Below are 25889 nucleotides of genomic sequence, written 5' to 3'. Positions count from 1 at the left end.
GGAATGTCTTGTTTTGTCATTGATTGAGGAGATATTGAATCAACCTGTTTGAGGCTGGAGGTGAATTAGATGACTCCACATGTCTTTGGTCGCCTGCATGTAGTATCCAATCTCTGCATTGGAATGAAGACCCATTACTTCTGGTGTGTTTGCCAGTGGCAAAGACTCAACCTCGTCTGTGGAAGATAACAGGGTAGTCAATGCTGTGAGTGATGAAAGAAAAATTAAAAGTTCCTTAAAGTGGATATGACACCTAAAAAATTAGGTAAAACTGATATAAATATCAAAAAAAGTTTGTACAGCTTCTCAAAAGGGTGTTTCTTGGAAAGCGCGCTGGCAGCGTTCCATCAGCGGTCACGTGATGCCGTGACATCACAGCGTGTAGAGTCCCGTCTTTGTCTGTTAGATTGACAACAGGAACAGATAGACCTCAGCATGGACAGTGACGAGATCGAGAACTTTTCTGACTCGTCAAATGTGGATTATTTCTGTGAGGAAATCGAGACTGACTCGGATCCTGAGGGTGTTGCAGCAGTGATTAGACCCTACAGATTGGAGCCGTATCTTTCGGACGAACATTCAAACCAGGAGCATTTTGGCAGCGAAAACAATGCCGATGGTGCTTATGGCGGAGCTGAAGCAGAGGCAAGAGACGTGTCAATTCCGATGGATTTTGAAAGGCTGCAGAATATGGAATGGTAAGGAAGGCATTGATTTTTGTTGCTGCTGTTTATAATACTATAATTATAGCATTTTCGATTCTAGCGTCTGTTTACTGCCTTTGTTATTTTTCTGGAGCCGCGATAATGTAGCTACTACTTGTAGACCACCGTCATTACCTTCGGGTTTTTGCCTTTTCGAGTGCCTGGCATTGCATTCATCCGTGTTTAGTTACGTTATTTTCACGAAAGAATAGGAAATAAATGAAGAAAGTTTAAAAAAAGATCGCCGAAAACAACAGTGAACATGCCGCCGCCGTGTTTACTACGTATTGCATTGATATTTTTACAAGTTCCTTGACCATTTCAAGATTATTGTGAACATATTATTTGGGGTTGACATTTTAGGTGTTCCTGTGAGGTGAGAACATGGAGACGGTAGAGGAAAGTGTCTGCTGTCGGGAGCAAATGCAGATGTGCGAGCGGAGCAAGCGGCAGCCTGACATTTCATGCATCACACAACACTGCGGCTTTCAATCAATCTGCCTGGACTTGAAAAGGCTAAAACCTTTCGCCCTTGTGTTTGTGCAATATGCTGCGACACACTGGTCAGGCATATCGACAAACAAGTCCCTGAGAGCTGTGTTTAATCAAAGTTTCTGCCGCTAAAATAAATTGTAAACAACGGCCACCAGGCGCGCAAACCAATACAGTCTACACGCAGTGACGTATTTCAGGTTTGGTGCTCAGCGGGAAGCTGGTCACAGGGCGTGCATATTTTTCAGTGGCGGGACGTTCAAATGTTGTATATAATGGGAGAACCACGTCCATTTTCCCAAAACGCTTAGGTTGACCGAATTATATAACCTTTGTTACATGTAATAAGACTATGTTGTCTTTAGGTGTCATATCCACTTTAACGTCAGAGAACAAAAATGAAGACTGACCAACATATGTTTCCTTGGACCCACTTGGAGGGATTTTGTAAGCTACATCTTTGTTGTGGAAAAAGTAAAAGTGTGGAGAAGTATAAAAGAGGAAGTCTCCCAGGTACTCATCCATGTACACAGTCAAGATCCTGCGGTCAAAGCTGTCAATGGCTCGCCCACCGTACATCACCTACAACAAATAATAGTACATTTATAATGGCGATTAAGGTAGGACTGTGGTGTGCAATAAGAACTTTGACAATAATTTTTCAGTTACAGAGAGATATCTGGATACACCTTGGTTCAAAATGTTGGAACTCAAATTTCCCCAAATGCAAATACTGTATTTTCTGAGCATAAGTCGCATATTTATTTATTTATTTTTAGTAGTTTGGGAGGTCCTGTAACTTATACTGTTATGCAACTTATATATGAAATATCATTCTTTCATTATTACTATTATCATTATTATTATTATTATTATTAAGAAGAAGAAAAAGTACACTACAACAATGTACAAAAATCCCACATTAAAGAGCTGACAAGAAAGCATGTGCAACTTATACTCAAGTGTGACTTCTATTTATTATTTTTTTTAATCTTCAAGAGGCATTTTTGACAGGTGCAACTTATTCTCTGAAAAAGGTATTCCATTTTATAAAACAATATGCATGTTAATTTAGTTAGAAAATCAGGTATATTTTTATATTAAGCTATTTACAATTAATAGATAGAAGACTAATTTATATTAGTTCATAATTCAATAAGGCAGATTTTTGTGGATCACCAGTTTGCATACATACACCATAATGACTGCCTCTTTCAACAGCATGGCAAATTCAAGAACATTCCAGAAAATGTTGTAATTAATTTTAAAAGCATCTTAATAAACAATTGGTATCATTATCAGTACATTTATCTGTATTTAAGGGCCTATTGAAGAAACAGTGCTTTTTTGGTTTTAAGAGCAGTGCGGAAAAAAATTAAGAATTAAGCTAAGATTTGTCAAGCACAATTTTGGACTCACAAGTCATGTATCTCTTGTGAAGCCATCTCAAAGATTTACAGTACCATATGCAACTGTACAGTTTGTTACAAAAATATATAAGAAGCTTGCAATAACACTACATCATCAAGAATGGAAGCCCAAATTAACATTGAGGAATGAACTAACATTCCCAAATATACAACAGAACCTCAGAATTACGTATAAAGAAGGTACTGATGAAGGTCTTTGATGCATCACAAAGAAAGGTGTCACATCCACGTTTAAGAGAGCAATTTATCACCCAAACCCTAAAAGGCCAAGGACCAAGGAAGAAGCCATGGACCAAAAATTGTCATAAAAATTTCACAGGTGATCGTTATTTGGTTGATAGGCCATGGCAAAGTGCCTACATTCATATTTTTTGGGTGTTAATTTGGGCCATTTTTTTACCTCCGCCAAGGAGGTTATGTTTTCGGTCGCGTCCGTTTGTTTGTTGGTTGTTTGGTTGTTTGGATTGTTAGCAGGATTACTCAAAAAATCCACAACGGATTTCAATAAAACTTTTACCAGGGGTGTATCTTGGCCTAACTTAGAAGTCATTAAATTTTGGTAATGATCCGGAACACAATCCGGATCCAGTAATTTTTTTAAGGATTCTTTATCATTGCAGGATAGGGCAAGTTTCAACATTTTTGCATCTAACTTCATGAAGACGGGTCACAAAGGCTGAACAAAAATTAAGTTACGACACAACAATAATTTAGCATTTGTTTCTCCTCATTGACTAAACTTGTTATTAGAAAATAAATAAACTTGTGTAGTTCATGCAGTTTCTCTTTATAAATACATTTGCTGAAGATCTAAGGGTTTAACCATCTTGGGCCGAAGCTGTTGTGTCCGACTTCAGAGACCAAGCTTTACTAAATTATAAATAATTTTTTAATGATCTTACTTTTTTTTGCTGAAACGTTAACTCCGCAGACTTTCGAGCCACCGTTCACCAACTTTGTACTCCTCATAGAAGCTGTGTGATGACGTGAGCAATGTGAGTGTCCAATTGGATTGGTTCACCATCACATGGTTTTCCAAAATCCATTCGTAGGGCAGATTCACCTCACGTGACACACCAAAGATTGTTTTTAGGAGTGATGTGTTACTAGTTTATTATAGTTTGCTGTGTGTTTTGAATAAATGTGTGTGTAAAATTATTTTCCGCTTTACTTTTTCCTTTCTTATTTCTGATTGTAAACCTTTATTACACTTATAAAACACAACTATAGCATATATATTTTGAAAGTACAGGTTGTCCTGAAAAAAGAGACATAAAACTTGATTGTGGGATGCAGGGAAAGCTGTTAACAGCAATAATAAAACATTTATGCCAGGTGAGTTGAACTGTCCAAAAAATGCCCTCGGACCCCAGAGGGTTAACCACTGAATCTGAAACATGACTGTAGATGCGTGAAACGATGTGGAATAAGTCTCTTTGCCAAAGGGTATTCCATGTGACGTCAGTGACCCTATGGCCTTGGCGGAGGTTTGTGCTCTCCGAGTGCTTCTAGTTAACTTTGTGATGTAAAATCTCTCTGGTCCCAAAGCATCCTATGCTGCGTTTACACACATTGTCTCTACACACACACACACACACCCATAATCATCCATCAGCTGCTGGACAATTCAGATCGCTCCAGTTTGCTCCTCAAAATCCACTGCAGAAGAACTTTGTGACTGCATGCTTAGTTGGGCTCTGTGCCATGGTGTTGTGCAGAAAGGAGGAGGAGACGGAGTGAGCCAGATGTGTGGCTCCACACGGCTCTCGTCTCGTACGTTTTCCCAAACATCAGGCACAGCAGCAGGTGGAACACCTGCAACTGATGAGCACTGGAACAAGGTTTTTAGCTGACTTGGCGTCACTGTCCTTCTTCAGCATACTGCAGCAATGAAGCTGAATGCGGTGCAGTAGGGTTTAATTGTGCGCATGTCAGAGAAGAACGCTGTCACGCTCTGTTAAGGATCACCACTTTTCAAGACGGATCAACACGCTCAGTTGCGACCTCCATGACATGAGGCGAAATGAGGGTGGTGCGTGACATTTGTGGGAGATTTTTTTGACAGCCAAAAACATGCTCCACAAAAATCACAAATATCACACACCAACATGCACTATTAAGAAACCTATTCAGATGCGTTAAGTCACATTAAGAATGTCAGGAATGTGCCAAGAATGACGCAAATATGACATTTGTAACGCATCCTGCCTCTGTGTAAACGCAGCATTATATAGTATTGACAAAACAGATCATGTACAGTTGGTGAAAACCAGGTTTGAAGCTTAAATTAGCCAAGGTGTATGTAAAGTAATGACTGCAACTGTATTAAAATGCTATAAATTTAGCCTTACCTCCCCAACAAGATATTTAAGGCTTTCCCATGGAATCTCACGTTCTCCTTGGTTGTGAGCTTTGGTCAGGTATGTGTTCAAAATCTCCATACACACCTGTTGAACACAGAGATATTGTACAAAGCACTGAAACGTGAATGAGAGTATACCTTTAAAAAGTCACTACAATGAACATGACTCTTGTGCCGCTTACCAAGAAGTCAGACTCATTAAAGTCATATGGGACATTCCAGCCAATTTTGCCATACTTGCGTCTCTCTTGCACAACAGCGTGGAAGAAGGCCAGCACATACACCAGGCTGGGAAAAGCAGGATGTGGGCATGCATTGAAACTCTCAGCTGAGATTTTAGCGTATGTGGCTCTCATATTCAGCTTGAGGCCATTGGGAGGTTCTGTCACAACCTGCACAAACCAATAAAGTACACTTTTCACATTTTTCCACGTTTGCCTTTATTAACCCTGCCTTAACATATGATATGGTCTCACAATGAGATATCAATATATATTAAAAAAACAAACAAACAGGGTAAGAACTTGAGGAAAAAGGAATCCGCTACTCAGCTTTAATAAAAATCATTCTTTCATTCATTTTCTATATCTGCCTATTCCAATTAATGGTCACGGGGGCTGGAGCCTGTGCCAGTTGTCAGTGGTAGTGAGGAAGGGTTCACTCAGACCACCAGTCTATCACAGGGGCAACACATATAAACAGACAAACACATTCACACTCTCACTCACACCTATACAGTCATTTTACAGTAACCAATTCATCTGCATCATTATTATTTCTCCTTCTGAAATGGAGCAGTATCTCCACCTGGTGGACATTTACCTTGAATGCAGGTGCAACTGAATGCCTTTCTTGTTTTTTGGCTTTTAAATTATATTCCAGGTGTTGGGAAAGTGTAGTGACACGGACCCACAACAGGGGGCGTAAATGAACGGACAATGAAAGAGTCGAATATGAACACTTTACTGTTGTGAATGAGCACAACCACAATACAGAGGAATGTGAAATTTTGCAAACAGTCAATCACAAGGGTGACGTGTGGGCAGGCTCGAGGATAGAAGACGTCTGTCCTGAGAAGAACCGAAACCACACGATTTCCTCCGCCACCGAACCCGGAGAATACTGGAGCCGCCAAGTCCCCAGTCCCCAGGTGGCCACCGTCTCCGAATGTCGGATCTGGTATTACTGGCAAGGAGCAGAGACAATAAGATGTGGGTGTGTGCACACCCAGTAACAACAATGATGGAGATTCCACCTCCACCTCTAACACACACTCGTGCAGCTCCTGTCTCAAACACTTATCTGGTGGGGGTGTAAAGCGAAGCTGTCGCCGGTCACGCCAATCTCCAGATAGAGCACTCCGCAGGAAAACAGCTGCAAAAACGAGTTTACTAAACACAGTCAGTGATACGGCTGAGAGTATTACCTTTACAGGTCGACGATATCTCGGCAATGAGGTGGAGATGACGTCCGGGTTTTATGGAGTGAGATGATGTAGTGTAGATGGGTGACAGCTGTCAAGCGATAATGAGTGACAGCTGTCACCCCCGGCTGTGTCCGTGGCAGCAGCGCCCTCTCGTGCCTGAAGCCCGCACTTCAGGCAGGGCGCCCTCTGGTGGTGGGCCAGCAGTACCTCCTCTTCTGGCGGCCCACACAACAGGACCCCCCCCTCAACGGGCGCCTCCTGGCGCCCGACCAGGTTTATCGGGGTGTCGGCAGTAGAAATCGGCCAGGAGGGCCGGATCCAGGATGAAGCTCCTCTTCACCCAGGAGCGTTCTTCGGGTCCATACCCCTCCCAGTTCACCAAATATTGGAACCCCCGGCCCATTCGACGGACGTCCAGGAGCCGGCGCACTGTCCAGGCCGGCTCCCCGTCAATGATCCGGGCAGGAGGCAGCGCCGGACCGGGAGCACAGAGGGGTGAGGTGTGGTGAGGTCTGATTCTCGACACATGAAAAACCGGGTGGATCCGCAGTGAAGCTGGGAGTTGGAGCTTCACTGCGGAAGGGCTGAGGATCTTGAGGATCTTGAATGGTCCGATGAACCTGTCCATCAGCTTAGGGGAGTCCATCTGGAGGGGGATGTCCTTCGTCGACAACCACACCTCCTGCCCGGCCTGGTATGCAGGGGCCGGGGACCGCCGGCGGTCTGCATGGGCCTTAGCCCTCGTCCGGGCCTTTAACAAGGCAGAACGGGCGCTGCGCCACACCCGACGGCACCTCCGAAGGTGGGCCCGGACCGAGGGCACACCGACCTCTCCCTCCACCAAGGGAAACAATGGGGGCTGGTACCCCAGACACACCTCAAATGGGGAGAGGCCGGTGGCAGAAGACACCTGGCTGTTATGTGCATACTCGATCCAGGCCAGGTGGTTACTCCAGGCCGTCGGGTGCGCGGATGTCACACAGCGGAGGGTCTGTTCCAACTCTTGGTTGGCCCGTTCTGCCTGTCCGTTCGTCTGTGGGTGGTACCCGGACGAGAGGCTCACGGTGGCCCCCCAGTTCTCTGCAGACGGACGACGTGGTGGACCAGGAGGTCCGCTGTCTCCTGGGCCGTAGGTAGCTTCGGGAGGGCCACAAAGTGGGCCGCCTTGGAGAATCGGTCCACTATCGTGAGGATGGTGGTGTTGCCCTGGGACGGTAGGAGGCCCGTGACGAAATCCAGGCCGATGTGGGACCAGGGGCGATGTGGCACAGGAAGCAGTTGGAGCAGTCCTTGGGACTTCTTTGTGGTCTGCCTTGCCCCTGGCACAGGTGGTGCAGGCCTGGATGTACTCCCGGACGTCGGCCTCCATAGACGCCCACCAGAAGCGCTGCCGGACAACTGCCACGGTCCTTCGCACCCCTGGATGACAGGAGAGCTTGGAACCGTGACAGAAGTCTAAGACTGCAGCCCTGGCCTCTGGTGGGACGTACAATCTGTCCTTCAGACCTGTCCCCGGGTCCAGGCTCCGTGTCAGGGCCTCCCGGACGGTCTTCTCCACGTCCAAGGTGAGGGTGGCCACGATAGTGGACTCCGGAATGATGGGCTCCGGTGGATCCAACAGCACAGTTTTGACTTCGTCTTCGTGTACCCGGGACAAGGCATCCGATCTCTGGTTCTTGGTCCCGGGGCGATAGGTGATCCGGAAGTCAAAACGTCCGAAGAACAGTGGCCAGCGGGCTTGCCTGGGGTTCAGCCGCTTGGCGGTCCTGATATACTCCAGGTTCCGATGGTCAGTGAAAACCGTGAACGGCACAGACGCTCCCTCCAACAGGTGTCTCCACTCCTCAAGAGCCTCTTTCACCGCAAGGAGTTCTCAGTTGCCGACGTCATAGTTCCGTTCAGCCGGGGTCAACCTGCGAGAAAAGTAGGCACACGGGTGAAGAACCTTATCGGTCTCTCCGCTCTGGGATAGCACGGCTCCTATCCCTGAGTCAGAGGCGTCCACTTCAACCACAAACTGGCGGCTAGGGTCGGGCTGCACCAGAACTGGTGCAGTAGAGAACCGTCGTTTCAACTCCTTGAACGTGGCTTCGCACCGATCCGACCAGGTGAAGGGGACTTTTGGAGAGGTCAGGGCTGTCAGGAGGCTAGCTACCTGACTGTAGCCCTTAATGAACCTCCTGTAGAAATTTGCAAAGCCGAGGAACTGTTGCAGCTTCCTACGGCTTGTTGGTTGGGGCCAATCTCTCACCGCCGCAACCTTGGCCGGATCAGGGGCGACGGAGTTGGAGGAGATGATAAACCCCAGGAAGGACAAAGAAGCGTGGTGGAACTCGCACTTCTCGCCCTTCACAAACAGCCGGTTCTCCAACAACCGCTGCAGGACCTGACGTACATGCTGGACATGAGTCTCAGGGTCCGGAGAAAAGATGAGTATATCGTCCAGATATACAAAGACGAATCGGTGCAGGAAGTCCCGCAAGACGTCATTAACCAAAGCTTGGAACGTCGCGGGGGCGTTAGTGAGGCCAAACGGCATGACCAGGTACTCAAAATGACCTAATGGGGTGTTAAATGCCGTCTTCCACTCGTCTCCCTTCCGGACCCGAACCAGGTGATACGCATTCCTAAGATCCAACTTTGTAAAGATTTTGGCTCCATGCAGGGGGGTGAACACGGAATCTAACGGCAACGGGTATCGGTTGCGAACCGTAATCTCATTCAGCCCCCTGTAATCGTTGCATGGACGGAGTCCGCCATCTTTCTTGCCCACAAAAAAGAAACCTGCACCCATCGGGGAGGTGGAATTCCGAATCAGCCCGGCAGCTAATGAGTCCCGGATGTAGGTCTCCACTGATTCGCGCTGAGGTCGTGAGAGGTTGTACAGCCTGCTGGACGGAAACTCCACGCCTGGAATCAAATCAATGGCACAATCGTACGGACGGTGCGGGGGAAGGGCGAGTGCCAGATCCTTGCTGAAGACGTCAGCGAGATCGTGGTACTCAACCGGCACCGCTGTCAGATTGGGAGGGACTTTGACCTCCTCCTTAGCCTGTAAACCGGGAGGAACCGAGGATCCTAAACACACCCAATGGCAGGTTTCGCTCCACTGAACCACCACCCCAGACGGCCAATCAATCCGGGGATTGTGCTTCAGCATCCACGGGAAGCCCAAAATCACGCGGGAGGTAGAAGGAGTCACAAAAAACTCGATCTCCTCCCGATGATTTCCAGACACCACCAGAGTTACTGGTTGTGTCTTGTGCGTAATTAAAGAGAGAAGGGTGCCATCTAGTGCCCGCACCTGCAATGGCGAAGGGAGCGCCACCAGAGGGAGCCCTACCTCCCTAGCCCATCTGCTGTCTAGCAGATTCCCTTCTGACCCCGTGTCCACCAGTGCTGGGGCTTGAAGGGTTAAATCCCCGCTCAGCATTGTAACAGGGAGTCGTGTGGCAATATGTGTGTGTCCCACGTGAATGTTATGACCCCCCCTTAGCCCAGTCTCTAAGGGCGAGTGTTGTCGTTTTGGCCGTTTGGGGCAGTTTTTCTGTATGTGCTCTTTTGAGCTGCAGAGAAAACACTCCCCACGGACCAGCCTCATTCACGTTTCCCTAGCAACGTCAGCAGGGGGAGCTGTAGCCACACGGAACGTAGAGGCTGTGGAGCGTGGGGAGGGCGGAACCTTTTCGGACCTGGAAGGGAGAGGGACAGCGCGTGCCCGGCCACGTCCTTTGTCTCGCTCCCGACGGCGTTCCTCCAACCGACTGTCTAACCGTATAACGAGATCGACAAGCCCATCTAAATCCCGCGGTTCTTCCTTCGCTACCAGGTGCTCCTTCAGGACCGACGACCGTCCGTTTATGAAGGCGGCGCGGAGCGCAACGTTATTCCAGCCGGACCTCGCAGCCGTGATGCGGAAGTCAACTGCATACTCGGCTGCGCTCCGGCACCCCTGTCTCAGTGACGGCAGCACTGTTGAAGCAGTCTCTCCTCTGTTAGGGTGATCAAACACTGTTCTGAACTCCCTCACAAACCCAGTATAAGTGGTAAGGAGCCGTGAATTTTGCTCCCAAAGCGCTGTAGCCCAAGCGCGTGCCTCACCACGAAGCAAGTTAATTACATAAGCCACCTTACTGGCGTCAGACGCGTACATTACGGGACGTTGTGCAAAGACGAGCGAACACTGCATAAGAAAGTCCACGCACGTCTCCACACAACCCCCGTATGGCTCTGGGGGACTTATGTATGCTTCAGGGGATGGTGGGGGGGTTCGTTGAACGACCAGTGGAACGTTTATATCCTGCACAGGGTCGGCAGGAGGAGGAGCCGCAGCAGCGCCCTGAGCGCGCGCTTCCACCTGTGCGGTGAGAGCCTCCATCCTGCGATTAAGGATGACGTTTTGCTCGGTCATCAGATCCAGCCGAGCGGTAAAGGCGGTGAGGATTTGCTGCAACTCACCGATCACGCCTCCTGCAGACTCCTGTGCACCCTGCTCTTCCATTGACTGTTCAACAGATGGGTGACGCCCCTCGGGATCCATGACGTTGGCCGAGATATCCTGTTGGGAAAGTGTAGTGACACAGACCCACAACAGGGGGCGTAAATGAACGGACAATGAAAGAGTCGAATATGAACACTTTACTGTTGTGAATGAGCACAACCACAATACAGAGGAATGTGAAATTTTGCAAACAGTCAATCACAAGGGTGATGTGTGGGCAGGCTCAAGGATAGAAGACGTCTGTCCTGAGAAGAACCGGAACCACACGATTTCCTCCGCCACCGAACCCGGAGAATACTGGAGCCGCCAAGTCCCGAGTCCCCAGGTGGCCACCGTCTCCGAATGTCGGATCTGGTACTGCTGGCAAGGAGCAGAGACAATAAGATGTGGGTGTGTGCACACCCAGTAACAACAATGATGGAGATTCCACCTCCACCTCTAACACACACTCGTGCAGCTCCTGTCTCAAACACTTATCTGGTGGGGGTGTAAAGCAAAGCTGTCGCCGGTCATGCCAATCTCCAGATAGAGCACTCCGCAGGAAAACAGCTGCAAAAACGAGTTTACTAAACACAGTCAGTGATACGGCTGAGAGTATTACCTTTACAGGTCGACGATATCTCGGCAATGAGGTGGAGATGACGTCCGGGTTTTATGGAGTGAGATGATGTAGTGTAGATGGGTGACAGCTGTCAAGAGATAATGAGTGACAGCTGTCACCCCCGGCTGTGTCCATGGCGGCAGCACCCTCTCGTGCCTGAAGCCCGCACTTCAGGCAGGGCGCCCTCTGGTGGTGGGCTAGCAGTACCTCCTCTTCTGGCGGCCCACACAACACCAGGGTCATGTTTAAGTTACTTTTAAAAGCTTCTGAGTAAGTACTTGCTATGGTTGCAGGATAATTTGGGCATTTAGCTGTATTTAAAGGCATACTTGACGAATCAACACCTTATTGTTTTTAAGAGAGGGGGGACAAATTAAGAATTAAGCCAATGCTTGTCAAGCACAATTTTGGCTTTCCACGAGTCATGGAAGGAGACTAGTAAAACAAGGTTTTAATCCGTGAACAGCGGCTAATGACACATGTACAGATGTAAAAGGCGGACCGATTTTTTGGGGGGTACTGTTCGGTCGGCGACACCGGCAGGCTTTGCGGTGCCAGATCTATCTCGCGGTTCCCTTGTATGCCCTCAAATTGTTTCGGATCCCATTTTGCCACCATCGGAATATGTAAATTGTGGTCAGATGGTCGTCAGATTGCACATGGACCTCTGTCGGATAGGTGTCCCATCTCGACCGCGCCCGGAGAGTTTTGAACATAAGGATCACTGTGGTGCTTTTCTTTAATTTGCATTTTCCATATGATCCCCAACATTTTCTGATTTGGGGTTGTGTAAGCAAACAAAAACAGATGTTTTAAGTTTGAATTTTAAAAGACTAATCAGAACCTGTGTGATTTCAGCAGGCAAAATATTCCATAGAAGAGCAGAACAATAAGAAAAGATCCTATAGCCTGCATTGTTCTTTCTCACCCTTGGAGCATAAAATAAGCATGCATCTTGAAAATGCAACACCTGAGATGGTACATAAGGGTCCACACGATCTATGAGATACAGCCATTGAACATTTTGTATGTCAACAATAAAACCTTGAAGTCTGATCTCACATGTAAAAGGAGTCGATGAAGTGGGTGTTGAAGTGATATGGTTACATTTCCTACTGTTAGTTAGAACTCCAGTAGCAAGTTGTTTCAATAAACAATTTTTTAGGTTGTCAGTGTTACACAACATAACTTGTTGAACTGAAGATATTTCTGTACTTTTGATTAAAAAAAATTTAAGTGACTATTTCTAAGGGTCTTTTCATTTATTGTTTGTCACTACTGCAGGTGGCAATTGCCCATAGCTCTGTGCAAACATAGAGAAAATTCATCATCTATTTACTGTATGTAGGAAATACCCTGCACAGCATTATATAGTGATCTAAATATAAAAATACAACATCCTTGTATCCTTCAATGGATTTGAAATTTGAAATTTTTAAGGTGCAGCGTGCAGGTGTCGAGCTGTATGCCTTCTTACATGATTTCAGTAAATCACAGAAGTAGAATGCGAGAGCAGTTGTTGTATGGCTGGGGGGGCCTGGCTGCCAGTTTGTTTGCCTTTTGTGTTTCCTCCCAGGTGGCATGCATTTGGGACTGAGTGGCTGTGTTGCTGAGGCTGTTAGGACTTCACCCTGATCACCTGCGACTCGTCAGGACTCACAGCTGAGGTGCATCTGGAGGGATTGGAGTATGTTGGCATTTAAGACTGAAGTGCACAGTGTGCATTTGCCAGAGACTCGACCTTGTGACCAGACGGGTGAGATCGTCGTCTTGGGAGCCATCTCATCAGCAGCGGACGCTGAGAAACGTCCAGGTTTGATGCACGGTCTGTGAAAGAGGAGAGGGTGAGGTCTCACGCTCGTCAGCACACTTCCTGAGGTACGTTGGATTTTGTGACTAACAGTTATACAGTCAGTAAATGTGGTGTCCCTCACACCTTATTGTATTGAGCTGTATGTTAGTCATGTATCAGCTTCCACTGCTGTGGTGATTTGTGAACGAGATGTTCCATGCCTGCAGGTTGGAAGCTGATCAGTAATCAAGCCAGGAAGTGTTTGCTGTTTGTACACCTTTAAGTGTTCTGTGTGTAGAGTGTGGACTCACATAATGGTTCCTTCTTTCACAGACTCGGTTGTTGCGGCCACCTGGGGGGTGTCGGCGGGGTCCTTGGGTCCGAAACAGCTTCTGGCTCCGGACCATTAGCGCTGCTGGGAGCGCACCACGCCAGACCGCACCTTTTTGTTATATTATGATCACTGTTATGTATTAAATTCAGTTAGCCTTTGTACCGTGCTCTGCTTATTTTATACTGGGTCCTTCAAACGCTGGTCGGTTCTCCGAGCTGCGTCCGACACATAACAGCAGTCTCTGATTCACTGACCAATCAGATGCTAGTTACAAGAACTAAAAGCAAAGACTCAGATCAGTTTTTCAGAAAATGTCACGTATTGTTCATCACAACATGTTTTCAGAAAGAATCTCATAGAAGAAAAGTGAAATATTTGTTCTGATTTTGCAAAAAGGGATTGTTGCTTTGATGACACCATGTTCAAACAATTCTACACAATCTGGTGAAAGTAAAGAGAAATTCACTTTCACCTTTAGAGACTTTTGTAGGATGCCAATGGGGAAGTCTGGAATGGGATTGGTTGTGATCCATAAGCGGAAGTTGGAGTGGCGTTTGGTGATTATCTCTAAGGACTTCTCCAGCTCCTTCAGCCACTTCACCAGCAGGTGGCAGTTTTGCAGCATCAACCACTGACCACGCGAGACAGCCTTCTCCAGCAACTGCAGCGCAACCTTTAACAGACATAACACAATGAGCATTTAGTTTTATTGTTATTTTAGCACACATACTAGCATTGACAGTGGACCCCAATAAAAACTTTACAGCTGTGAACTAAAAAAGGTAAGTGATACCTTCTCTTGGCCTTGACCCATAGCAAGGAATTTGAAGTGACTGCCTCCAAAGCCCATCTTCTCTGCTAGTTTCATGAGGTCACTGGTTGGGTCCGAACCAGGGCTCAGGATGAAAACAATAGGGGAGTAAGGTGTGCTCTGTTTATAAATGGCATCAAAGGTGATCACAGGAGGCTGCACGTACCTGAGCAGAAATACAAAAAAACATCAAAATCTCCGGTTCGACTAAAGCGCTATGAGCAAGTGAAAAGAATCACACCCACCTCTTTGCCACACTAGCTGCTTGCATGTATTATAGATCAGTAGCATTTAAATGTTTGCAACAGATTACCTGAATTAATAATCTTATCAACCTTCATACTGAACAGGTCTGCTGATGTGTAACGGACAAATCTGACATCAGACACATGGTGTGGTACCACTGTGTGAAGCTTCACTGAAACCCACCTTCTCACTTCTCATGGATATGCACCCCAGAAGCTCTCAGTTTGAAACCCCACCTTTATTTTAGTAAAGCTTTAAACGCCAAAAAAGGTGTTCAGGGTGAATCGTGATCTTTCCTCATTGTGCTGTGGTTTTGTTTTAACTCAGTGCTGTGACATGAAAATTGTGAAATCTGAGGAAAATTTGCAGGGGGTCTGGGGGAGCACAGTCCCCCAGGAGCCGGGGTCTAGGGCCCTGTGGGGCCCCAGAATTAAATTTTTATCTAATGATACTTTTTCAGCATCTCCTGGAAGAACAAATCTTAAAATTAGTGGATATTTAAATGATCCTATATTCAACCTTTTATTTGACCTGTCAATGATAATGAAATAACAGAATATGACATGGAAGTTGGACCTGGAATGATTTTCCTTTTAATTGTAAACCAAATTACGCATTAACTCAGAACAGATGAACTACATGAAATTCATGAAGACTGAAAAGACCGTTAAACCATTTCAAAAACCACAGCTAAAGCTTGTAGAATATTTGGAAAATCATGGTAAAATATCAACAACATACCTTATAGTAAAAAGTCAGTTATATTCTTCTATATTCTTCTATATCTAATTATATTCTACTCTAAATTCATGTAGCCTAAATCCATTCAAAGCCACAATGTCTTTTTTACAATGAAAGAAAGTCTAGATTAGTGAAAAAAAGTCACATAATCTTGTCTAAAATCCTGTTTGAACAGAAGAATGTTTATTTTCCAGGGAGAGAAAAATTCTTACCATGTTTTCCTGAGAGTGCACAGTTCACTTTTCCCGTTTCTTTTATCTTTCAGGTGTGTTGATGAAGCCAGCGACAATTCCACAGATTCTTGTCCTTATAAGACTTTTTCAAACCGTCTTTCTTGCCATGTTTTCTCTGTCCGACGTCGGTCCGTGACAAAGACATGCTGCACAAATCTTATTTTATAAACTGGAAAGCTCTAAAGTTTGCTATGTCCACATGCTACATTTAGCTAAACGTTGCACAGGAGCCACAGAGTGTCGTCGCAGCAACAACCAGTTGTAACAACTGTCATAATAGCTACGCTTTGAGTGGCATTTTTCCTCCTCAAAACTCTGCGGATCCGAGGAAACTGATTTGTATCTGTAACACACAGATCAGTGTCCGCGGACTTATGAAACTTGCACAACGTCGTAAAAAAAGAGAACGCTTTGCGATGAGCATTTTAAAAACTCAGTAATGATCACGATTAAAGAGTACAACACTAACACCCCCGGTCTTCCTTATGCATTTGGGTGGTCAGGAACCTTCTGTTTTGGAAGCAAGCAAACTGCTTGGTCACCAAGCCAAGCACCTTTGATATGCTTTGGCAATCCCCTGCATTTCTGTGGCAAATGTAACGTTGTGCATGCTGTAATATCACTGAGAGGATTTGCAGAAGCATAGTTTTGCTATAGTCATACTACAGGTGTGCTATGGTGCCTACAGTTATGCTGCAGTTCTTGCACAGATCGTATGGTACAAGCCTGGCATATTATGTCATCAAACTGTGCACTAGATCACATTTTTGGGCAATCGTGATTTTCACTCGCTGATTTTTCACAGTTATAGACCACGACATTCTTGGACTCATATCCATGAAAGTGAGAACAAGCCTTAAGGCGGAGTAGCACATATAAGCATAATGGACAGATGCACAGGGTGATTCCTATATACCCCCTAAATGTTTGGTTTTAGGGGATATATTAAAGTTTATCCTTTGTCAGTTTCATCAAATATTCAAATTATACAACTTAACCAACCCGTATAATCTGTCTGGGCAGTTTAGCTACTACGTATGTTTGCACAGCATAACAAATACAATATCTCACTTCTCGCCCATAGTGACTGCGACATAATCTGTAACCCCACTGTACACTCTGTCGACACGGAAGCAGCGCAGCAACAGCAGCTTCTCATAAGGTGTCAGGATGTTGTCATATTCCATGGGAAGCGGAGCCTTTTCCGGTCCATCCAAGTCATACCACTGTGGACAAAAAAAAAAAAAAAAGAATAAATAAAGTTCAACCAAAAACATGACACAAGCACAGACAAGAAGAATTCCTGTCACTGTGATTGCTTACAGACTTCCAGACACTGGAATGTTTCTCCACATCATCGGGCAGCGAACCAAACTGCTCAGGAAAGATCTCTGCAAGTTTCATGATGTCCTCCCAGCCCTGGTCTGGAAGCCAGTCACAAGGCTTTTGACGACTGCTCTTTTCTAGTGATAAATTACCTTTGGACAGTAGAAAGAAAGACAAAGGAGGGGGTAACGAAAAGCTTTGAAACAGTGTTTTTGTGGTGTACTTCCTGGCAGGAGCAGTGGACTCCAAATGCCTGACGCTGTTAAATCCCATAGTAATCACAGAAAGCATGCAAACAAATTAGAAAATTGGAAACAGCACTCCCTGCCACTTTTACTTGTGTTGTCAAAGGCAGAACAAAACTAGGAACTGCTTGACTCCATGTGTACGCCTAACTGTCTGTGTGTAAGTGATGACAAAGACTTTTGGTTTTAAAGTGAAACTTGGTTAAAAACGTCACCTCACTAAGACCTTGGACATGTTCCAACACTTGGCACGCTTAAGTTCTAACTGTGGCCACCAGAGGCCACAGTCTCTGAAACCTGTGCATATAATCCCAAAGCAAAACTTCATGTATTAATGTAAACCTTGGTGCATAAGGTCACCTGACTATGACCTCAGACAAATTCAACGTTGGGCAAGGTTCAATTATGGCCACCAGGGGGCAGATTCATGGAAACACTACATACGTGACACTTTGAGAAAGACTTTGTATATGAAGATGATAATTGGTAAACATGGTTGTCTCCAGTGGTGGGCACAGATAACCAAAAAATTAACTTTGATAACAGATAATCAGATAACTGAAAAGTTATCTTTGATAAAGTTAAAATGATGAACCACCCAAAAATGTATCGGAAGTTACAGATAACCGATAAATTCTAGTATTGTCTCCAGTACACTTGCAACTACTAACAAGCAGATTTTGAATTTAACACCACGATCACTTCTGAAAGCATCAAAGGCGACCACAGACCCAAACAATGAGTCAGCACTTCTGTCTTTGAATGTCCTGTCCCCTGCTGGAAGCTCCAGTTTACTACATGGCTTCCAGCGCAAACACAGCTGAGAGGAGCCACAAACCTCAACTCTCTACTCAATTACAACGCTGCCTTCAGGCGGAGGTCTTGAAAAAAAACAATGCTGACTTATGGTTTGGTGTAAATAAAATGAATACTGATAGAATAAGTCCATTAATGTCAATTCTGTCATTTGTGCAAAGTTAAGATATTATATATATATATATATATATATATATATATATACATATATTTAATGTTGAATAATGCACTAATTCTGAAGTTTTGTAACAAACACAGACAGATGGCATTATGGGTAAAATGTGCCTCCGCTAACACTGACTGATTATGTAAACCAACACATTAATGTGAGGTGTGTCATGTGTTGGTGTTTACACATAAATGTGCTTTTGTAAAATATGCCAAAAAAAAGGCATTTAAAAAAAAAAGCCAAGTTGTAATTAGATAACCGTCTGATATAACCGCTGTCAAAATAAACAGAACACTGCCATGATCTACTGGTGCCAGTGTGAATTTTGGCCCTTTTTCAGTTGATTTTTCATTGGTGCGAGAATTTTTTGGATTGCACCAAGTTTCAGGTTAATCACGCGTCCTGCATTGTTTAGTATACATGGAGTAACGAGCTGCGTTTAACATCTCACGACCACCTCTCGCACTGTGCCTGTGCAAACACCGTAGACCTGTCTTGTAAAGTTTTTTTGTTTTGTTTTGTTTTTAACTTTGATGTCTCCCATTGAGTGTTTTTGTAAATTAAGTTTGAAAAAAAGCTTCAGTTTATGTTTTGCTTCTGGAAACACGAGTCCGATGTGTGAGAACATAAATCGGGCACTCTCAACTTTTACACCATGCGGTTGTGTGGTACAGTTTGAGCTGGAACCGAATACAGTGATTGAAAATATCAGCCCAGCTTCAGTTTGAATACTGCCATGAACACTACTGGCCAGTAGATGGCAGTAGAGACTTGCCAAAACAAAATTCCAAATAATCTGTGTCTGCTGCTACTCTGCTACGTTTACAATGAGTGGAATTTAATAAACGCAAACATAATAACATCTATAAACCCAGAGAATATATTCACAAGAGTTTTAGGCACTAGAGTTTAATGCTGTTATCTGTGGAGCCTGATCAGAGTGTCTCAAATGCATTTTTCATGTCGTGAACGTACTGAGATTATCCTATACCCATAATGCACCTGGACACAGGATGTCCACACTAAAACTTTAAAAATTAGCGCATTACTTTAAAACTAAAATATATATCTGATATTTTCACTTTATAAAACTTCAGAAGTGACATTAATTTAAATAACTTGTCCGAAATTAGGTTGGTTAAAATTTGAACCATAAATTAAAAATGTATGCCTCTGGATGACTTGGGTGATATTGCTGTCATATTAGTATGTGGTTAAAAGAAATTAGTTTTTTTGTGTGACCAGTTCTCCTTTGCCTGCATCCCTGCCCCATGCCCCCATTCCATCTGGATTCACCCCTGCTTTGGCGTTTGAACACAAAGAATTTATAACATTTATTTATGCAGAAAACATGACCAGATTTACAGGTAAAGTTTTATTGCATTTTCACATCATGTGGTCTTCAGAAAGAGAGTTTACGTGCATTTGAGTGGAAAATAGTGTTAGTTGTTGACGCATCACGGAGGATCAGCTGTTTTTAGCAGCAGATGCGGAGCGGCTCAACTCAGAATTCTAAATAAAGGAGAAAAAAGCTCAGTGCAGGTGTGCAGTTGTCACCGTGCTTTAAGAGGTGAGGACAAGCCGAGATGCTGCAGAAAACCACGGATGAAAAGCTCACAGCTCGCTTAAAGTGGGCTGCTCAGTCGAACCCCGACCTCCTGCCCACGGACCAAGTTTAATGCTGCTATCGACCCACAATGCAAAAATAATAGTAACGCACAGTGACTTGGAGAAGTAACTTTAATCTGATTACTGATTTGGAAAGATTAACATGTTAGATTACTCGTTACTAAAAAAAGTGGTCAGATTAGAGTAACGCGTTACCGGCATATCACTGTTTACTATAATGCCTCACATTCACCCTGATGTGAGGGTGCAGCAATACAAGGAACTCACTACACACCGGGATTACCTAGGTGAATAAGGACCTTTTTTTTTTGTAACTGTACTGAAAGCTTTGTACTTTGGAATAAAATGGATTTGAAAACCCTATTAACCTGTTACCCACTCCTGCAGCATCATGTTTGTACTTATTTTCGTGAGTTCATTTTTATGCAGTTCATATGTACAGTATGGTCCAAACAACTTTGGCTTTGCCAATAATTTGCTCAATGTGCTACTTGTGTCAAAGTGACAAAGCTGGGAGGAGATGATAACACAAAGGAAAATAACATATTTTACTATGTTGTGGAGAAATACAAAGAAAAATGCATGGAAAATATTGAGCATACTCAAATGATTTTTAGTTGAATACACCCCTGAGGAGATTTTACCTGACCTTGGAAAGCTCACCCTTTATGAAGAATTCCAGCTGCTCTTGAGATGCTCTTCCTTCTGCCTGCTCAATTTTGACGGTGATGTTAAATGAAAACAGCAGTTTGTGTCTCTCAAACAGACCTACATATATGCAAAGATATCAATGAGAAAATGTCAACATAATCATCAGAAGCTACAACGCTGCATCTTAAAGGGGAACTGTGGGATTTTTTCAAACTAGGTCCTTTTTTCAGGGATCTTTTTGAGTTCAACTTTTCATTCGGGACAAAAACAATGACAATCAGTCCAGTATTAACTGAGAATGCTAACATTGTCAAAGACTAAGGTGGGCTAGGTTAAACTAAGGTGGGCTAGGTTAAACTTTACCCTTGTGAAGTGCCTTGTGGTGACTTGTGTTGTGATTTGGTGCTATATAAATACACCGAAACTGAACTGAAACTGAAGTGCCTCATAGTATGGAGAAGAGCCCTATGAAGGCATCCATGTCGAAGGTTGCAATGACATACTCTTGACCTATTTCATGTGTGGCTTCCTCTGCTACTCGCAGACATTCTTTGACAGTTTTGTATTCCGTAACAGGGTGGTTAATGACAGGGTGGTAATCTAATGTTATATTTAAATTGGAAGCCAGAACACATGTAGGGAACCCATGCAAACATGGGGAGAACATGCAAACTCCACAGAGAAAGGCCACAGGTGGAAATCAATGCCATGACCTTCTTGCTGTGAGGCAACAGTGCTAACCACTAATTCACCGTGCTGCCCATATGTCAGAGTGAGTCCCAGTTTTTTTTTTTTTTTTACTGTTACCAGTTATTTTGGTAATATAGACATCCTAAGCTTTATAATGGCATCAAATTTATACTGTAGGCTGATTGGGGAGGGGGTGCATGTGGAATCATGCTGACCCATGGCCTACATGCTACCAAACACTTTCAGTGACATTTTTGTCTATTAACCAATAACAATAAATTTTCTGTTAGGCTTTTTGCTTGCTCCATAACCTGACACTGTATAGACATCTTGTTTGTGACATGTTAGCATTCTAACTCAATAGTGGACAAATTATTATTGTTTTTGTTCAGTCAAAAGATGAATTAAAAAAACATCTTAATATAAAAACAAATATAAATGTTAAAAAAAAACCCTTAGTGAATAGATTTTAAATATTCCAAAGTTTCCGTATAAGAAATCAACATTTCATTTTCTGTCCATTTACTCTTGATTTTAGAGTGTGCATGTCCTTACCGGTGCAGCCATAATTATAAACATTGTACGTCAGCGTGTTCACAATGTTCTCTAGTCTTTTTGGGAGAGCAGGGTCGGGCCTGGCTCTGCGCAGTGAAAAGTCAAACACTTCCAGGTAGGAGGCAAGAGAGTACTGGTACATGCTGTTCACCAGAGCCATTTCTGTCAGCACAAAGAACAGGACTGCACCACGCTTGGCAGCAGGGCGGTAGCCATCTCTGAGTTCATTGATATCCACTGCAGTTTTCTCCGCCAGCTGGATCTTCTCAGACACCTGGTGATTACATGCATAAACAATGAGATACAATTCGATTTAAGGAATTAATCATTTGCACATGATTTAAGTCAAGGGAAGTAATTCATAGAGTCATTCCGGACTGACCTCACTTGCTTTGGTTTTTGTTTCCTCCAGCGTGTAGATGAGTTCTGTGTTGTCCAACATGTTGCCTGTTAATGTGGCCAGCTCTCTGAGCAGCGAGTCCCCAAGGTTCTTCAGCAGCGTTTTATTGTCACTCGTCTCTTGGATCAAATGCTCATGCTGCTCTTCCAGCTCCTTCTTCTCAAAGCCCATGATAACACTCAGCAGCTGATCCTCCAGACCCTTAAGGGTCACTGCACATATCATCGACAACATACAAATAAAGCTTCAAATACACACAGTTCAGCTCTAACAGGCAAAAGATTCCAAACAACAAAAACTTACCAGTATAGTTGATAACGTTGGCCTTAACGAACACAGATGGAGAATATTTTGGATTTGCCAGTTTAGTGTTCAGGTAAAGTTTAAAGTTTGGATCGTAATCTACTTCTTTGTCACCCAACATGATTACTTCCCTGCCCTCTGCTCCTTTTATATTCTTCTCCAGGACATTATTAATCACAGGGTCAATGTACTCATCCACATCTTGGAAAAGGAAAGGGAAGCCATATTTGATGGCAATCTCCAGCTGTTTCAGGAAGTCTGGTTCATTAAAAGATGAGACCTGAAAAAAGAAGAACGATAAAACTGAAAGTGTGTTTGTCGGTGTGGGGTCGACAGCAGTGAGGGACCAGTCCAAAACAGTTTATCAGGCTCATGTCTGCCACCAGACTGCAACACAGGTTTCATAATCACACAATATGGACATCAACTTCCAATCTGGCACACAAGTATATGGACAGTGACACAATGTTTGTAATCTTGTCTTTGCACAGCACCACCATTGATCTGAAGTAATACATTTAAGTTGTGCTTTAAGTCCAAGGACACAGTCAGGTAGCCTGAGGCACACACCTGGAATGGAATCCTCGTCTATATATTGGTAGTCTAACTCCTATCCAACAAAACCACCTGCTCTGTGAAGTAAATTAATTCCGAGACAAATTCAGTGACTTGGAAACTGTCATGTCCCCATCTCCTGCTTTTCTAACAAAAACTGTCTGTAAAAAAGATGATTTTTTTTTTAACAATAATTCTTACATTTAGATTAGTCCAATTACATGTGGCCTCTGAAAATGGAGGGACTGCATATAGAAATGGCTGAAATTCCAAAGTGGGTAAAGTGATGGTTTTCTTAAACCCACTGATTTAAATCTAACAGTGTACACAACAATGACATTTTGTTTCATTTCAACTCCATTGTGGTGGTGGAGAGGTAAAGTTGTGATTATTGTCATTATCAATCAATCAATCAATCAATTTTTTTTATATAGCACCAAATCACAACAAACAGTTGCCCCAAGGCGCTTTATATTGTAAGGCAAGGCCATACAATAATTATGTAAAACCCCAACAGTCAAAACGACCCCCTGTGAGCAAGCACTTGGCTACAGTGGGAAGGGAAAACTCCCTTTTAACAGAAAGAAACCTCCAGCAGAACCAGGCTCAGGGAGGGGCAGTCTTCTGCTGGGACTGGTTGGGGCTGAGGGAGAGAACCAGGAAAAAGACATGCTGTGGAGGGGAGCAGAGATCGATCCCTAATGATTAAATGCAGAGTGGTGCATACAGAGCAAAAAGAGAAAGAAACAGTGCATCATGGGAACCCCCCAGCAGTCTACGTCTATAGCAGCATAACTAAGGGATGGTTCAGGGTCACCTGATCCAGCCCTAACTATAAGCTTTAGCAAAAAGGAAAGTTTTAAGCCTAATCTTAAAAGTAGAGAGGGTGTCTGTCTCCCTGATCTGAATTGGGAGCTGGTTCCACAGGAGAGGAGCCTGAAAGCTGAAGGCTCTGCCTCCCATTCTACTCTTACAAACCCTAGGAACTACAAGTAAGCCTGCAGTCTGAGAGCGAAGCGCTCTATTGGGGTGATATGGTACTACGAGGTCCCTAAGATAAGATGGGACCTGATTATTCAAAACCTTATAAGTAAGAAGAAGAATTTTAAATTCTATTCTAGAATTAACAGGAAGCCAATGAAGAGAGGCCAATATGGGTGAGATATGCTCTCTCCTTCTAGTCCCCGTCAGTACTCTAGCTGCAGCATTTTGAATTAACTGAAGGCTTTTAGGGAACTTTTAGAACAACCTGATAATAATGAATTACAATAGTCCAGCCTAGAGGAAATAAATGCATGAATTAGTTTTTCAGCATCACTCTGAGACAAGACCTTTCTGATTTTAGAGATATTGCGTAAATGCAAAAAAGCAGTCCTACATATTTGTTTAATATGCGCTTTGAATGACATATCCTGATCAAAAATGACTCCAAGATTTCTCACAGTATTACTAGAGGTCAGGGTAATGCCATCCAGAGTAAGGATCTGGTTAGACACCATGTTTCTAAGATTTGTGGGGCCAAGTACAATAACTTCAGTTTTATCTGAGTTTAAAAGCAGGAAATTAGAGGTCATCCATGTCTTTATGTCTGTAAGACAATCCTGCAGTTTAGCTAATTGGTGTGTGTCCTCTGGCTTCATGGATAGATAAAGCTGGGTATCATCTGCGTAAAAATGAAAATTTAAGCAATACCGTCTAATAATACTGCCTAAGGGAAGCATGTATAAAGTGAATAAAATTGGTCCTAGCACAGAACCTTGTGGAACTCCATAATTAACTTTAGTCTGCGAAGAAGATTCCCCATTTACATGAACAAATTGTAATCTATTAGACAAATATGATTCAAACCACCGCAGCGCAGTGCCTTTAATACCTATGGCATGCTCTAATCTCTGTAATAAAATTTTATGGTCAACAGTATCAAAAGCAGCACTGAGGTCCAACAGAACAAGCACAGAGACGAGTCCACTGTCCGAGGCCATAAGAAGATCATTTGTAACCTTCACTAATGCTGTTTCTGTACTCAACTGTATTATTATGTGCTCAACTGTATTAAAAAATGCAAATTAAAAAATTTGATCACAACTTGTTGGCACAAATTAAAGCCATTCATGGCATTCTTCAATATTTTATTTCCAAAATGTTCCCAAGTAAGGATAGAAAGTAAAAGAAAATATAACTGGCTAGAAAGACTTTGAGACTGATTTACACAAATTGTCTGAGAACATGTTTAGGGTATAAAAAGCACCAGATGTGTAAAATAAAATAAATTAACTCAATGTTTTCAAAATTTCTGCCACATTTTCCAAACAGCTGTTCTAGGGAAATATAGTGTAGTGATGAACTTGATATGGTACAAAATCAACCACACTGGAACAGCAAATATATGAAGTTACTTGCTGAATAACTGACCTTGGTGCCTGAAAGCTGGAACGTTGTCTCGTAATAACACATTTACACATTTGGTTCCAGTTCAAATCAGAGCATAAATTCTTAAGGAAGAGTTATATCATACTTTTAATTTTGTAGTTTTATTACAATATTCTATTGTTCTGCTTTTGTGCCACTAGGTGAGCTTCATTTCTTGTACCAAGCCAGAGTTCCTCAGACAATAAAATAGCATTTAAAGTTACAGTGTGTAGGATTTAGGGGTGTTTTTGGTTTTTGCAGAAATGCAATATGGTGTTCATAACCATCTGTTCATTAGTGTATTAACCTGCAACAATGAATCAATTTGTTTTGATAGGCTGATAATGAGTCATACATACAGCATCTACATGGGAACAGGCCCTCACAGAGGCTGCCATGTTGCACCAACACGGTATCACAGTAGCCCAAAAGGGACATACTAATCTGCTTTCACATTTGGCAGCGTGG

General features: G+C 43.7%; 1 protein-coding gene across 1 annotated transcript in view; it reads right to left on the bottom strand.

Moving 5' to 3' along the window:
- Positions 1 to 25889, bottom strand: part of dnah10 (dynein axonemal heavy chain 10) — a 215545-nt gene that overhangs the window by 8432 nt on the left and 181224 nt on the right. Inside the window, 12 exon segments of the mRNA XM_034187486.1 lie at positions 45 to 176; positions 1607 to 1778; positions 4978 to 5073; positions 5171 to 5380; positions 14115 to 14315; positions 14436 to 14619; positions 16745 to 16899; positions 16997 to 17151; positions 20522 to 20626; positions 21755 to 22028; positions 22137 to 22366; positions 22458 to 22737. Coding sequence (XP_034043377.1) covers positions 45 to 176; positions 1607 to 1778; positions 4978 to 5073; positions 5171 to 5380; positions 14115 to 14315; positions 14436 to 14619; positions 16745 to 16899; positions 16997 to 17151; positions 20522 to 20626; positions 21755 to 22028; positions 22137 to 22366; positions 22458 to 22737 — 2194 coding nt within the window.

The sequence above is a fragment of the Thalassophryne amazonica genome, chromosome 15, assembly GCF_902500255.1.
Source record: "Thalassophryne amazonica chromosome 15, fThaAma1.1, whole genome shotgun sequence".
Classification (NCBI taxonomy): Eukaryota; Metazoa; Chordata; class Actinopteri; order Batrachoidiformes; family Batrachoididae; genus Thalassophryne; species Thalassophryne amazonica.
The sequence above is the reverse complement of the archived record's forward strand: the minus strand, read 5'-3'. Positions and strand labels throughout refer to the sequence as shown.